The sequence below is a fragment of the Vanessa cardui genome, chromosome 23, assembly GCF_905220365.1.
Source record: "Vanessa cardui chromosome 23, ilVanCard2.1, whole genome shotgun sequence".
Lineage (NCBI taxonomy): Eukaryota > Metazoa > Arthropoda > Insecta > Lepidoptera > Nymphalidae > Vanessa > Vanessa cardui.
Genome location: NC_061145.1, coordinates 3,846,124 through 3,860,242, shown reverse-complemented (window position 1 = coordinate 3,860,242; position 14,119 = coordinate 3,846,124). Strand labels below are relative to the sequence as shown.

The window sequence follows — 14,119 nt, the reverse complement described above, 5'->3', positions numbered from 1 at the left end:
TCTATTCCGACGAAAAAGATCTGAACCCAAAAAGAGTATATATAACACTTTTCTAATAGAGTTAGTTAAGAATCTTCGAAAAACATGCGTTTTGAAATTCGACAAAGCCGTTTTCGGAACTTTGGAACTAAAAAAAAGTTGGTACAAAAAGTTTAAACTTTAATAGTGTTGGGTTAATTAAGACATACTAATGAAGAACTATTATTACTATGCACTAATAAAGCTATCCTATTCGTAACTGATAAGGAATATATAAAGCTATAGCGTGTTTGTATTAATTTTTTTTAGATTGGAATAGACAACAAATGTTGTAGTAGATCAATAAAGAAATCTAGCATGGCTGCCCAAGAATGATACCCAAAACCGTTAAACGTTTCTTTCCCACATTTCTCTACATGATAATTGTTTTTTCTTACATTTTACGCTTAATCATCATCGTTATCATTATATAGTACAAAAAAAGGTGATTACTGCTTTCCGTGTATGCTTTATGTGTGCTTAGATCTTTAATATTACGCAACGGGCTTTGATGCGATTTTTAGGGTTCCGTGGTCAACTGGGAACCCTTATAGTTTCGTTATGTCTGTCTGTCTGTCCTGGCTCATTCTCCGCCGTTCCTGCACCGATTGCCACAAAAAAAAATTGAAGATTGGTGAAAAAAATGGTATATTGATAATCCAAAAATTGGTTTTTAAAATTATCGAATAAACATTTTTTTTACCCCTCCTTCCATACAGCCAAAAGTTAATTTGAAAAAAACTTACCCCATTGTGTGGGGTATCGTTTAAAAGGTATCTCTAAATACAACAATTATTAAAATTAGAGTGTACCTCCCACTTAACTTTTGAAATACTATTACAATAATTCTGAAAAAAATGTGCTGTATACCTCCAAGTAAGTACTTTCAACGAAAACTATAGCGGACTCTGTATCATACATAATTATTTTTATACAACTCGACCAACTTATGACGTACAGCTGCCCTAACTAAATGGTAATGTATGAAAACAACTACCTACAAACTATGAAAATAAGTAGGAATGTTACATACCTACATACAGAAGTGGACCAGGGACCATCTTATGGCCCATCTTATAGCTACGGAACCCTTTCATGTGCGTGTCCAACACGCTCTTGGCCGGTTTTTTTTTATAGATAGATTTATTCGAGAGGAAGTGTTTGTACATAATACATGGACAGTATAGTACAGAAACGCTGATAAATTTAGAAGTTTATAATATGATGTCGTAAATAAACAAATTCTGTAGTATATTTAGTATCAGTATTGAACCTGTGCGAAGAGGGGTCGGGTCGCTAGTATTGTCTAAGCAACAAAACCTTAATCATTTTAAAACGCTTTTATCTAGTTTTGAGCAATATGTATCATCTAATTGTTCTATACAAAATATCAATAGACACAAATATTTCCGCAAACAATAATTATATTTAAGTATAAATAAGGAAAATGTCTAAATTAATATCCTATTGAATAGCATTAACGCAACTAACTGATAATATTTTCCTTAAGAATAATTTGCTGCTAGGCTTTGCCCTTAGAGTAGTGATGCAAAAAGCTTCATCAAAAGTATAACACCTCGCCCCATTGCCTTCACTGGTGACAGGAGGCTGGTTCGTTTGCCCAGAGGTTCGGAATTGCGATTCAACGGGGAAATGCTGCTAGCATTCTTGCTACCATTCCACGTATTATTATACAGTAACCAGTTTCAGTTCATATTTGTTTATATTTAAGCATTTAATGTTATTAATTCATATACAAATAAATTAAGTAGAATAATAAAAAACTGTAATCGGTTACGAGTTATAATATACATACAATCACACGATCGTCACCTTGACCCTGTTATCGCGTCAAATCTATACATAGAAATTGGAGTGTCTGTTTGCAATATTAATATAACCGCTTTTTATGACATACATATGCATTGCCAGAATAATATTTTTTTTATTTATGTTTGTCTGTCTGTTGTTCTAGGACATTGTCAGGAAAAAAAATCCTTTTATGGAGAAGTATGACAATTAGATCGTTCCATCACAATTGTCAGCAGGAATGTTTTACTGTTACCGATACACTCCGTACATGGTCTGCGATGAGTTAGTTTATATTATTGTTCTAGTTTGGCTATCTTATAGAAGCGTCTTATCGAGATCCCTAAACAAACTCTTGAACAACTCTTCTCTGTGCAAATAGTGCAAATGGCCAGACGGTCATTAACAGTAACAGTAACATTTCTCCAAATGAGTTGGTGAATCCAAATTTGTGATATGAATGACGGTATAAATTATATACGGAGCGCTTCAACGGTTTTAAGCCTCCTGTTAGTGAAGTCACCTGTCAAACGCGACGTAACCTTGCTCTCACTTCCGCGTATCACATACAGACAGACAACAATTTATGTATTTGAATTTAGAATCTGCACAATGACTGTATGATGACGAATATGTTTTTTTTTCTTGTTTGAACTTTTTGTACAGGAAAATTGTGCTTTTATTTATTTTATTATTTCTCGATACTCGATATTTTTATATTACACACATTTATGATTATAAATATGTTAGAAGAAACAGGGGATTTTTATGCATTAGTCACTTTCGTTTATACAACAAGAGCCTGTAAATTTCCCGCTGCTGGATTAAGGCCGCCTCTCCCACTAAGGAGAGGAGGCCTTTTGAACATATTCCACATACATATGAGATGAATTATGAACACAATTAAGCACATATATATAGTCGTGCTTGCCTGGCTAATAATCGGTTAAGCATGTGATAAATCAGTATAATATGCTATTATATGTAGTCGTAATACTGATTTATATTTTTTTACATTTGATTTGATATTAATCCGCTAAAATTTTTTGATAGCAACAGTTTTAGCAACGAGTGTAAGATACGGATATTTTTCCGGGATAAAAAGTAATATGGTTTTCCAAACTATAATCTATCGCTAAGCCAAATTTGATTGATTAATAAATTTAAGTGATTGATTAACACGGTAAATCTACACAAACGTGCATTAATAATGTCAGGAACATTTATATTATTAAATAAATTCGAAAGTATTATGATTGTTTTTAGAAAAAAAAATAATAAACCAAAATAAAAAAAATAAATACTTTTTATTGTAACTTAATAATACATTGTAATCTTACGACTAGAAGATATCATGAAACAGTTTGAAGAGGAAAGAATTGGGCTATTTTTATTGGTATGTCTGAGGTATTAAGGTCGCTTATCCCTTGGCGATGGCGGTGGCTTGTCCGACGACTTGGATCGCAGGGCCCGCCTTGATGAGACCATCTCGAACGTTTCTACCGATTTTTTCCTGAAATCAAATAAATTACATGGTGTATCAAATGCAAGCGAGTTTACAAATGGTGACAGAAAATTTATTATTATATACGTAATTTACTCATTACGCTAATAGAATTTACACTTCAAACAATAATTTCTCAAATAAAATCCAAAAACACATAGTTAAACATAGTCCGATATCGTGAACTATTAACATACATTATATATGAGTCATGTCTTACCGTTTTACTGTTTACAAATAAACTGAGTCATATCAATGCTACAATTAATCAAATTAAAATTAATTAATTGACCTTCATTTTCGTATATAAAACACATGAAATATCTATGTTACTTGCCCGGGATCATCCATACACCCATCCATTAGACGACTCTGCCTTTTTTGGATCAATAAAACGATGAGTAAATATCAAACAAATCATACTTACAATTCTCTTAAAGAGCTTCCATTTGGGACTCGGCGCTCCAGAAACTGTAGTCAGAACTATGCAGGCGAATATAAAGAAGAAAATCTTGGCGAAATTCATTTTGAATGCTATTAACGTAACTCTGACACTCAGTCGAAGACATTCGGGATTCTGAGAGCAATTCTGTTGAACATTTTATAATATCACGAGAACGGCAAACATGTTACCATTGATTATAAAATGTGATATTCAATTTTGAACGTTAGTCGAATACAAATAAGACTGATTTTATAAATGAGGTATTTATAGAACGTTTTTGATATATTTGTAAGGGGTCGTTTGGTGTTAAACTGGGAACTCCCTGGACTTGAGATAAAGGTGAATCACATTTTTAGATAATAATTATGTTATATTCATTTATTATTGTTTTAGAACATTGTGTGTTTGGGGATATAACCTGACTTTGCGGATTCATGTCACACGTCCAATTTTTTTTATTTGTATTCCTTTATTCTATTATATATAACACACAAGATAATCGGAGATATAGTAGAATTAAGTTGAGTATTTTGAAAAGATAATCTTCTATTTAACAGGAAAACTTTGAAGACCCAACTGTGGGATATAAGGGCTTTTTCCAAGCCTTAAAACCCAGACACCAATTTAACGATGCCCAATCAACTGCACTATTGGCTTAGTGGCTAGATAAAGGACGGTTAATCCAAAGTTCTGGGTTCAAATCCAGGTTGATTGGTAACAAGTTTTCTTTAGAAAACAATTTTTTTAAAACAATATTAACAGCCATAAGTTTCATATAGATTACTAAAAATTTCCATATATATTATTAAAATATTTTGTTAATTTCGATCGAATCAATTCAAGTGAATTAACGGAAATCATAGTAGTTCCTCATTGAGTTCTGAGTCTGTCAAATATACATACCCGATACAGAGAAGAGAATTCCATCGTATAGAAATTTACAGCCTTTGAGCTATAGAACGCTGGGGACCTGTTGTGTGAAGGCTTTAAACAATACAATATGTATCTGTCGAGGCATCAAAACGTTTAATGACGATTTATTTATTTTTTAACGTACATACTGGCGACGTCAATATGACTTCGAACACATGTCATACATGAAAAAGGTATATTTCAAAAAATATTGAGAGAAAGAAATTACGAACGTGGACCACTAGACCTATATTTGGAATATCATCATGTCCGACAACGAGTAAATTCCTAACTCTTCGATTTATCTATATGTATATAAATAATAGACCAATTTCAATCCTCCCTTTCCTTTCTAAAGTTTTGGAACATATCATTCACGAACAGTTGGCGTTTTACCTCGTGTTTAATCGTCTCCTGAGCCCTTGGCAGTCTGGTTTTCGAGCTGGTCACAGCACGGTTACAGCGCTTCTAAAGGTTACGGAGGACATTCGATACGCTATGGAGAATTGTCAACTTACTGTAGTTGTATTGCTTGATTTTAGCAAAGCATTTAACTCGGTAGATCATGATGTTGTTTTATGCGTTTTACGATCTTTAAACGTGTCATCCTCTGCGTGTGTCTGGTTTGAATCATATCTTCGAGGACGCTCGCAGTGCATTCAGTTGGGTGAATTAAGCTCAAATTGGAGCGCGCTTAATTCGGGCGTTCCTCAAGGCAGTGTGCTATCCCCTCTTTTATTTTCTGTCTTCATTAATACTATAACAGCGGTAATTTCTTCTAAGTTTCACCTTTATGCAGATGATCTACAATTGTATCGCCACTTTAGTGTTGTGGATGTTACTACGGCTATTACTGGTATAAACGAAGACCTCAAACGGATTCACAATTGGGCTAACAGTTTTGGCCTTGTCGTGAATGCCGCAAAATCGCAGGCATTAATTGTTGGAAGTCGGTATATGCATAAATGTCTCTCTTTAAATAGCATTCCTCCTTTGGCATATAACGGCATACCAATCAATTATACCGAGCATGCCAAAAATTTGGGTCTTCTTTTCAGTAGTGACCTGTCCTGGTCCAAGCATATCAATGAGGTAAGTAAAAAGATTAATTTCTCCTTTCACTCCCTTAAACCTCTTCAATATTTCCTTCCTACAAAAACAAAAACTCTTCTTGTTCAATCTCTTTTGCTTCCTCTGATAGATTATGCTGATTCCTGTTTTCTTGACGCTACTGAAGAACTGCTTGATAAACTTGAGAGGCTACAAAATTTATGCATCCGCTTCATTTTTGGTCTACGCAAATTTGATCATGTCTCTAGATTTCGAGCTGAACTCAAGTGGCTTCCTATACGTCTTCGCAGGGATACTCACGTTCTATGTCTCCTTTATAATATACTTTTTAATCCCTTATATCCCAATTACCTTCGAGAACGTTTCAAGTTCTTGCATCCTCCTGGTTCTCCTTCCCGTCCTAATGTCCAGCTTCTACTACAAATCCCTTCTCATAATTCTAATTTTTACACCTCCGCTTTCACAGTGCAAGCAGCGCGTTTGTGGAACGCTCTGCCGTGCACGATTCGCACTTCTAATTCAATTCACATTTTTAAAAAGAAGTTAAAAGAGCATTTCTTATCAGTCTCCTAATTTTGGCATATTAAGTAGTGTATATCTATTTATATGTATGTATATTATAAGTTTTTATATATGTATATATATATATATATATATATATATATATATATATATATATATATATATATATATATATATATATATATATATTTCTCATTTTTAGTTTAGTATTTGTTTTAGTTTTATTTTGTAATTGTAAACTCTTGCCTGTCTACCTTTCACTGTTCTGTCTATTTTCACTCTTCTGGGTATGCTGGAAGAAATCTCTTATAGGGATAAGCATACCTTTTAAATTTTGCTTTCCTGTGACTGATATATTTGTATCTGTACTGTATCTGGCAAATTTTAATAAACTGTTAAATAAATAAATAAATAATATTTCCTATTGTTCCTGGTACATAATCACGTGTGAATGGCTAGATGAACTCTGCTAAGTCTCTCTGGTTGTGTATATTGATGTTGAAAAATTCGTATAAAAGAAAAAAATTAAAAAAAATTTAATGTAAATAAAATGAAACTAAGAATATCGTGTATCATTAAGTAGCGATCCGCCCCTGCTTCGCAAGGGTGCAATACTGATACTAAATATACTACAGAATTTGTTTATGTCGTAAACATCACATTAGAAACTTCTAAAATTATCAGTCAATCAATCAATCAGCCCATCCTCGTCCACTGCTAGACATAGGCCTCTACAATTGCACGCCACTGTTATCGTTTTTATATTCGCATCCAGCTCCTGCCAACAACAACAAAAAACAACAGCCTGTAAATTTCCCACTGCTGGGCTAAAGGCCTCCTCTCCCTTTGAGGAGAAGGTTTGGAACATATTTCACCACGCTGTTCCAATGCGGGTTTGGTGGAATACACATGTGGCAGAATTTCTATGAAATTTGTCACATGCAGGTTTCCTCACGATGTTTTCCTTCACCGCTGAGCACGAGATGAATTAAAAAGACAAATTAAGCACATGAAACAGCGGTGATTGCCTGGGTTTTAACCCGCAATCATCGGTTAAGATGTACGCATTCTAACCACTGGACCATCCCGACTCCTCCTGCCAGCTCCTGCAAATTACCAGTGTTTCTTTGCTATATTTTCCATGTATTATACACAGAACATTTCATTTCAAATTTCGATCAGAATTCGATGTCCGTACTAAAGACAAGGTCAGCTAGTCATAGAAATACAACTTAAAATAATTTTTTTTATATAATGCTAATATTATAAAAGCGTGAGTACCTCTGTCTGTCTGTTGTTGTTTCACGACTAAATAGCTGTCCCTAAATTGATGAGATGTGATATGAAGGAAGCTTGAACTCCTAAACCATCCGTTTTTGATCAACCCCTAAAATACGTTTTATAAGTAGTATATAATTCGAGATTTGCAGCACCGGTGCTTTGAAAAGTGCGTCCAATTTTTAAACCATTGACGCTGTATACGAGCTGTTAATTTTAACAAAAGCGCTGTTTATTTTATCCCGCGGCGCTCTCACGCTGTTCACATCCATAAACCATTCCTATGGAGTTATTAACTTTTATAACTTTACTATAGGGAAATACACAAGGACATTAAATTAATTATTAATTAATTTAATATTCTAAATTTAAAACAGGTGAAACTAGGAGCATTAGTTTCATAATACTTAAGTAACACTTCATGAATACAATATGAATGAAAGAAAATTTATTACTTAACTTTACAAAATGAAATGAAACTATAAATATATACTATAAATTGTAAAAAAAAATATACATCATGAAGGAGGATTGTCTTGTGACATTCCAGGACAGTACTAGCAAATGTGAACCAATTTCTTTTATTTTTCTTCAGGTCTGCAAATACTTATTCGTTTTTAAAAGTAAGTATTTCATTAATATATTTTAATGAATGGCTGACATACAACGCACAACCTAAGCCGATCTAAAAGGATCTTTTGGTACACATGTAAAGTACACTTTTGAGACCCCATTTAACTAAAAATTAATGTATAAACTATCAGCTAAATACAATGATATTCTAATAAACAGATATGTTATATCCATACTAAACAACTGAAAAAAGTGTGCCGCGCCGGGGACCGATTATTTTAGTTTATTTTTACTTTTCGTTAAAAGTAAAAAGGATAGCTTGATAAAAACAATAAGTAAAAGGGATAACTAGATGTTTTAATTACGCAAAACGTATTACTACGTTATTATGATGTATTATGACGTATTACTACGTAAAACGACTAAAGGCAAACGTCCCAATTAGGACGTTTTCTAGTCTTCACTTTTTGTGCGTTAATAACATATCTATTTACTACAACATCATTGGCTAAATAGCTCAGAAAAGCAAAATAAAATATGTCAATTTCAGTATTTGGAATCTTTAACCTAGCAAGGTTATTGATGTATATTTTAGATATATCATGATGTGTAACATGAGACATATCTATTAAGATACTGAATGTAATTTTTCATCCATATTCAATGCTCCAGTTTTCAGGTATTTAAAAAATTGTAAGTGCTGTTTTAGCGCTCCGTAAGGACTGCCCTCTTAATCAGTTAAAGCATCTTCTGATCAAAGTCTCTTCATAAATTGGTAAAGATTCATTTTTATATGACAGGCAGCATATAGTCCTACTATTTTTTATCACATTAATGCAAATATAATTTCACTACTATTTAGGTACATTTTAAAATAGATTAGGCCCGGTGGCGTTTTGGGTACTAGTTTTTGGGGCATCAAGGTTGCTTTGTAATAAATGTCATCGAGTTTGGTAAAATACAAACATACTTGCTTTTGCTGTTATATTGTAATAGATTTTTCACTACATCATTGCTCTAATAGTTAGTTAATGAGACAATAGTTCCCAAAGTTTTTTTAACTAATTTTCGGTTGAGAAAAAAAAGTTGAAATTGTTACACTATTTTGTCCGGCGCCCGATCTCCGATCCCCAGTCGTGTTGAGTCCCCATCTCATCAGATTATCGAGAGTTCGGGAAACACTGGACTCACTCCTTGAGATTCGCTATCTTGACGTAAATTGGGTCGAGACAACTTCAATATTTAAAAATGGCTTAATCAGCCATCTCTCAGATACGACAGCTCAAAATTCCTTCCAAGAAAATATATTTAAGGATTCTTAGACGACATTTATTTTTATTTTATTTTATTTTAGAAAAAAAATTATAAGATAAACTTATGGGATATGAATATACAAAATTACATATAATAGCTAAGTTTCCACTAGTAATTAGATACATATTATTAAAATTAAAAAAAAGACTAACATACATAAAATCAAATATTAAAAACGTATATGTTATGAATAAAATCTAACATAAATATACTTATCCGGAACAAAATTAAAAAAAATAACATAATACATTAAACAAAATTAAAGGCATTAATGGCTGCATCGGTTAGTTAAATTACTAGCAAAACATTTATACACGTCAGAACCATAACACTTATAATATTATTTTCTAGAATATATTAATAGTAAATCGCGTAAAATAGTCGCGATATATATTTAGTTGGGTTTGATAAGTGTTTATTTATATATGTCACCGTAAGATTACAAACATCGTTAAATTACAATCTATCGCGTCAGATTGTAAACTGTCGAAATATTGTTAACTGTTTTAAAATACCGCAGACATTTTTAACTTTGCCGTTTCGTTTAATTCAAATCATTTATAAAATATGCATTGGTAAAAAAGGCATATTATAACGATACAAGATATTATAAATGATAAAAAAGCGTGGAGTTAATACCTGTTGACTTCCAAGCAGGATATATTAATTTAAATAATTGTATTTTACTAACTTGACTTTGTATTTTTTAAATGTTGAAAAAGAGTACTACACTACAACTACTGAGTTTCTTGCCGGTTCTTCTCGGTGGAATCTACTTTCCAAACCGGTGGTAGCTTAATTGTTAATTAACGATTCAAAAGTGCTTGTAAAAGCCCACTTGAATAAAGTTTATTTTGGTTTTGTGAAATATGATTGCAATTTAACGCATTATTTTTCACTACATAACGAAGTATTGATTTATATTACTTGACGGTTTCCTTTAAATTTTAAGTAAATAATTATCTTATGTTGAATTAACATTAGTTAGTTTATTTAGATGAAGAATTTATTCGAAAAAAAATACGAAATTAAAAAAATAAATATAGTTTATTGTAACTTAGTAATACATTATAATCTTAAGACTAGAAGACTTTATGAAATGGTTTGAAGAGAAAAGAATTGTGCTATTTTTGTTATTATGGCGTAAGCTTTAAGGCTGTTTATCCCTTGGCGATGGCAGTTGCATCGCCGACGACTTGAACCGCAGGGCCTGCCTTGATGAGACCATCGCGAATGTTTCTACCGACTTTTTCCTGAAAAAAATACATAAAGTAAGAGTAAGAACTAATGATATAAAACTGTTGATTATTATTTTTAAATTATTATTATCCTAGAGTTACATACTGTCTCTCTCTCTATCTCTGGGTGTGTATGTGTGTGTGTTTGAACATGTGTGGGTGTGCCATCGGTTAAGAAATGCATATCCCATCCACGTGCCATCACCACACGTCAATATACGAAAATTATTAATGAATAATTAGAAAAACATATACTTACAATTTTCTTGAAAATCTTCCATTTAGGGCTGGGTGCCGCTGATACTGTACTGAGTGCCAAAAAGCAGGCAAAGACAAAGAAGAAGATCTTAGCGAAATTCATTTTGGTATTTTTCTTAAGAGCAAAGAAACACTTGGTAAGCCGATGAAATGCGAATGACTCTGGAATCGCAAACCATCTTTTAAATACTAGTAAATTGACCAAGTTAAATGAACTCTTAGTCAATTCAATGTCACAGCAATATAGACGCTATTGCCTTGATATACGAGTCAGTATTATAATAGTTACGTGCATGTTAAGTTGTAGTATGTGCAATGATAAGAGGTCAAAGGCGGTCAATGAATAATATTGCAGAGGAATATTGTGAATCCCCTTCTCAAAACACTCGGGGACTTTTTTCGTATCGATAAAAGCTTAATTAGCTTCTCATTATTTTGAATTAAGAACCGATATCGATATTGACGAATGACGTCACTTGACTGTTATTATTTTGATGCATTTGAGGATAACTTTAATTTGTTTTATTACGCACGCTGATATTTTGACAGTTCAAGATCATTAAGACGTACAAGGTCGATGAATGTAATCTAACAAGGAACGATTGAAACGCATCAACGCCGAGCCGAGATGGCCCAGTGGTTGCAACGCGTGCATCATAACCTATGTTTGCGGGTTCAAACCCAGGCCCACTGAATATTCAGGTGCTTAATTTGTGTTTATAATTTACAGGAAATTTACAGGCTGTTGTTGCTTCTAACGCAATAAGGCTTTATGCTCGTTAACTGAAATACATTGGTCAAAAGATGAGTTCATAATTTTGGATAAAATGTTTTTTCGTCTTGAACTTAATGAGAGTGGTTGATCACAAGCATTTTTTATATTTCTATTTACTTTAGTGTAGCTTATGTCAATACAGGTTGACAGTCGGGGTAAAAAAAGGTTCGTCACCTTAAGATCTATTTTCGTGTGCTCAGTATGAGCGATAATCTGCTTTACCGATTGAATTGACATATTGCGTCGCAATGATTTGATGTTTAGAATCAAAAGGTATTAAGAGTTTAAGACTTGATAAAGGAATTAATTTAATAACTCACGGAGATTTTCTCATGCTGACCGTAACTAATAACTTATTTCCCAAATTGGTAACCCATTTTCGATGAAAGAAATGACCGATAATTTTTACGTGCGATATCTTTATCAAAAAAAGAAGAATTTTAATTATTAAATAAAATAATAGTTATTATTTTTATTTGTATACATTTTTTTTTAATTTCGCCTAAGAAGTAGCTCGTTTAAGGCGTTTAAAATTTTGTTAGTATTAGTTGAGATATAATGTTTCGATATAATTTTGTGATTAACTAGCGGCCGTCCCAGCTTCGCACGGAAGGAGATAAGTTTCTATATACCTTGGGTTACGTTACTTAAGTTTTAGTAATGATTCCTTATCTTTTCTAGCAATAAATATATCCTATCTTACTCGTGGGTAATGTAGCTTTCGAATGGTAAAATAATTTAATAAATCGGTCCAGTAGTTTTTGAGCCTATTCATTACAAACAAAGTTTTCCTCTTTATAATATTAGTATAGAGACGTCAACAATTTAGTTATTTAATGAATTAATTAATTAGTTTCTTATTCCGACTATTTTCTAGCGTATAAAAATATCAGCCATTTTCCGACACAAAAGTTATTCTTCACAACGTATTGTTATACTGAACGAGATTTAAACACATTTTTTATAAATAAAGAAAGAAAGAAAGAAAAGCTTAGGACACAGTATTATAAGTATAAAAAATTAAAACATAAAAAAGATAAACAAAAAAAAATAAAATCATATTAACCAAATAACTTAATATTTTTTAATAAAATAACACAATGATATTTAAGGTGTCCTAAAGGTTATCATTCAGCTTCCAAGTTGGGTTACAAGAACCCAATGCTGATTTTCAATGGTAAATACATTGCATATTTTGACAATCAATAGTATAGTACTAAGATCCCAATTTAATCTTATAGTAATGAATCTTCATGATGAGATTGAAGCAATTCGATTTATCTTAATAACGTTCATAAACTTTTAATCGTTTATTTCTTATCTGTGAACGTAAATATAAACTTAACTTGTATCTAATAAGAAGATATTGTATAAATTGTTGTTATCTTTTATAATATATGCGTTTAATTATCTTTAAAAATGAATAACTATTTAGGATTTTGCCCGTTCATCTCCGGTATATATATTATGGAAACTTGGAGCAAGGGCTTTGTGCAAGCCCGTCTTGGTAGGTACCACCCACTCACCAGTTATTCTACCGCCAAATAACAGTACTCAGTATCGTTGTATTCCGGTTTGAAGGGTGAGTGAGCCAGTGTAACTACAGGCACAAGGGACATAACATCTTAGTTAGCAAGGTTGGTGGCACCTTGACGATGTAATGAATAGTTAATACTTTCTTACAGCGTCATTGTCTATGGGTGATGGTACTTACCATCAGGTGGCCCATATGCTCGTCCGCCAACCAATACCATAAAAAAAATCTTTATATCTAATTTGCAATGACGATTAAAAGTATCTGGTGCCTAAGGCTTCAGAGTAAAGTTAAAAGCTCTATTACACCTCGATACTTTAATATGGATTAGTACATTTGGGTACATTACATTACATACAGATTTTCATTCCACGCGTAGAAGTTAACTGAGAATGCACTTTCTCCCAAAACACAATTTAAATTACAAATTATATAGTGTATAGTTTAGTATTTTTCGAATATTGTCTGTAGTGCTATAAATTACTTAAAAGTACTTAAATAATTTATATTCTTAATCCACTTATCAATCAAAATATATGAAACAATTAATGTACAGTATGTTTGTACAGTACATAGAAATGTTGCTCAATATTATCGTCCCTGACAGGGGGACTCAGCTCCGCAGCATACGCGGTTCGAAAAGTTTGACAACTAATGTTGATAGAGCCCGATTACTTTGGTTACTTTGAAAGTATTATCTCTTACGACATTCTCAAGTAACTCAACATATATAAAAAATGTTTTCATCTTGCAAAAATAGAAGTGTATCGTCCTTTATGCCAGTTTTAAACTAGCTTACAAAACAACAACAGCATGTTAATTTCCCACTGCTGGGCTAAGGACTCTCCCATTGAGGAGAAGGTTTGGA

The 14,119-nt window shown here is 32.6% G+C and overlaps 1 protein-coding gene across 1 annotated transcript; it reads right to left on the bottom strand.

Annotated features, from left to right (window-relative positions):
- Nucleotides 1-3,117: 3,117 nt before the first annotated feature.
- Nucleotides 3,118-11,118, bottom strand: LOC124539779 (cecropin-B-like). Its single transcript, XM_047117129.1, has 2 exons — nt 10,944-11,118; nt 3,118-3,340 (listed from the first exon to the last, which is right to left on the bottom strand). The coding sequence occupies exons 1-2, from the start codon at nt 11,043-11,045 to the stop codon at nt 3,248-3,250; spliced, it is 195 nt and encodes a 64-aa protein (XP_046973085.1). The 5' UTR covers nt 11,046-11,118; the 3' UTR covers nt 3,118-3,247.
- Nucleotides 11,119-14,119: the final 3,001 nt, after the last annotated feature.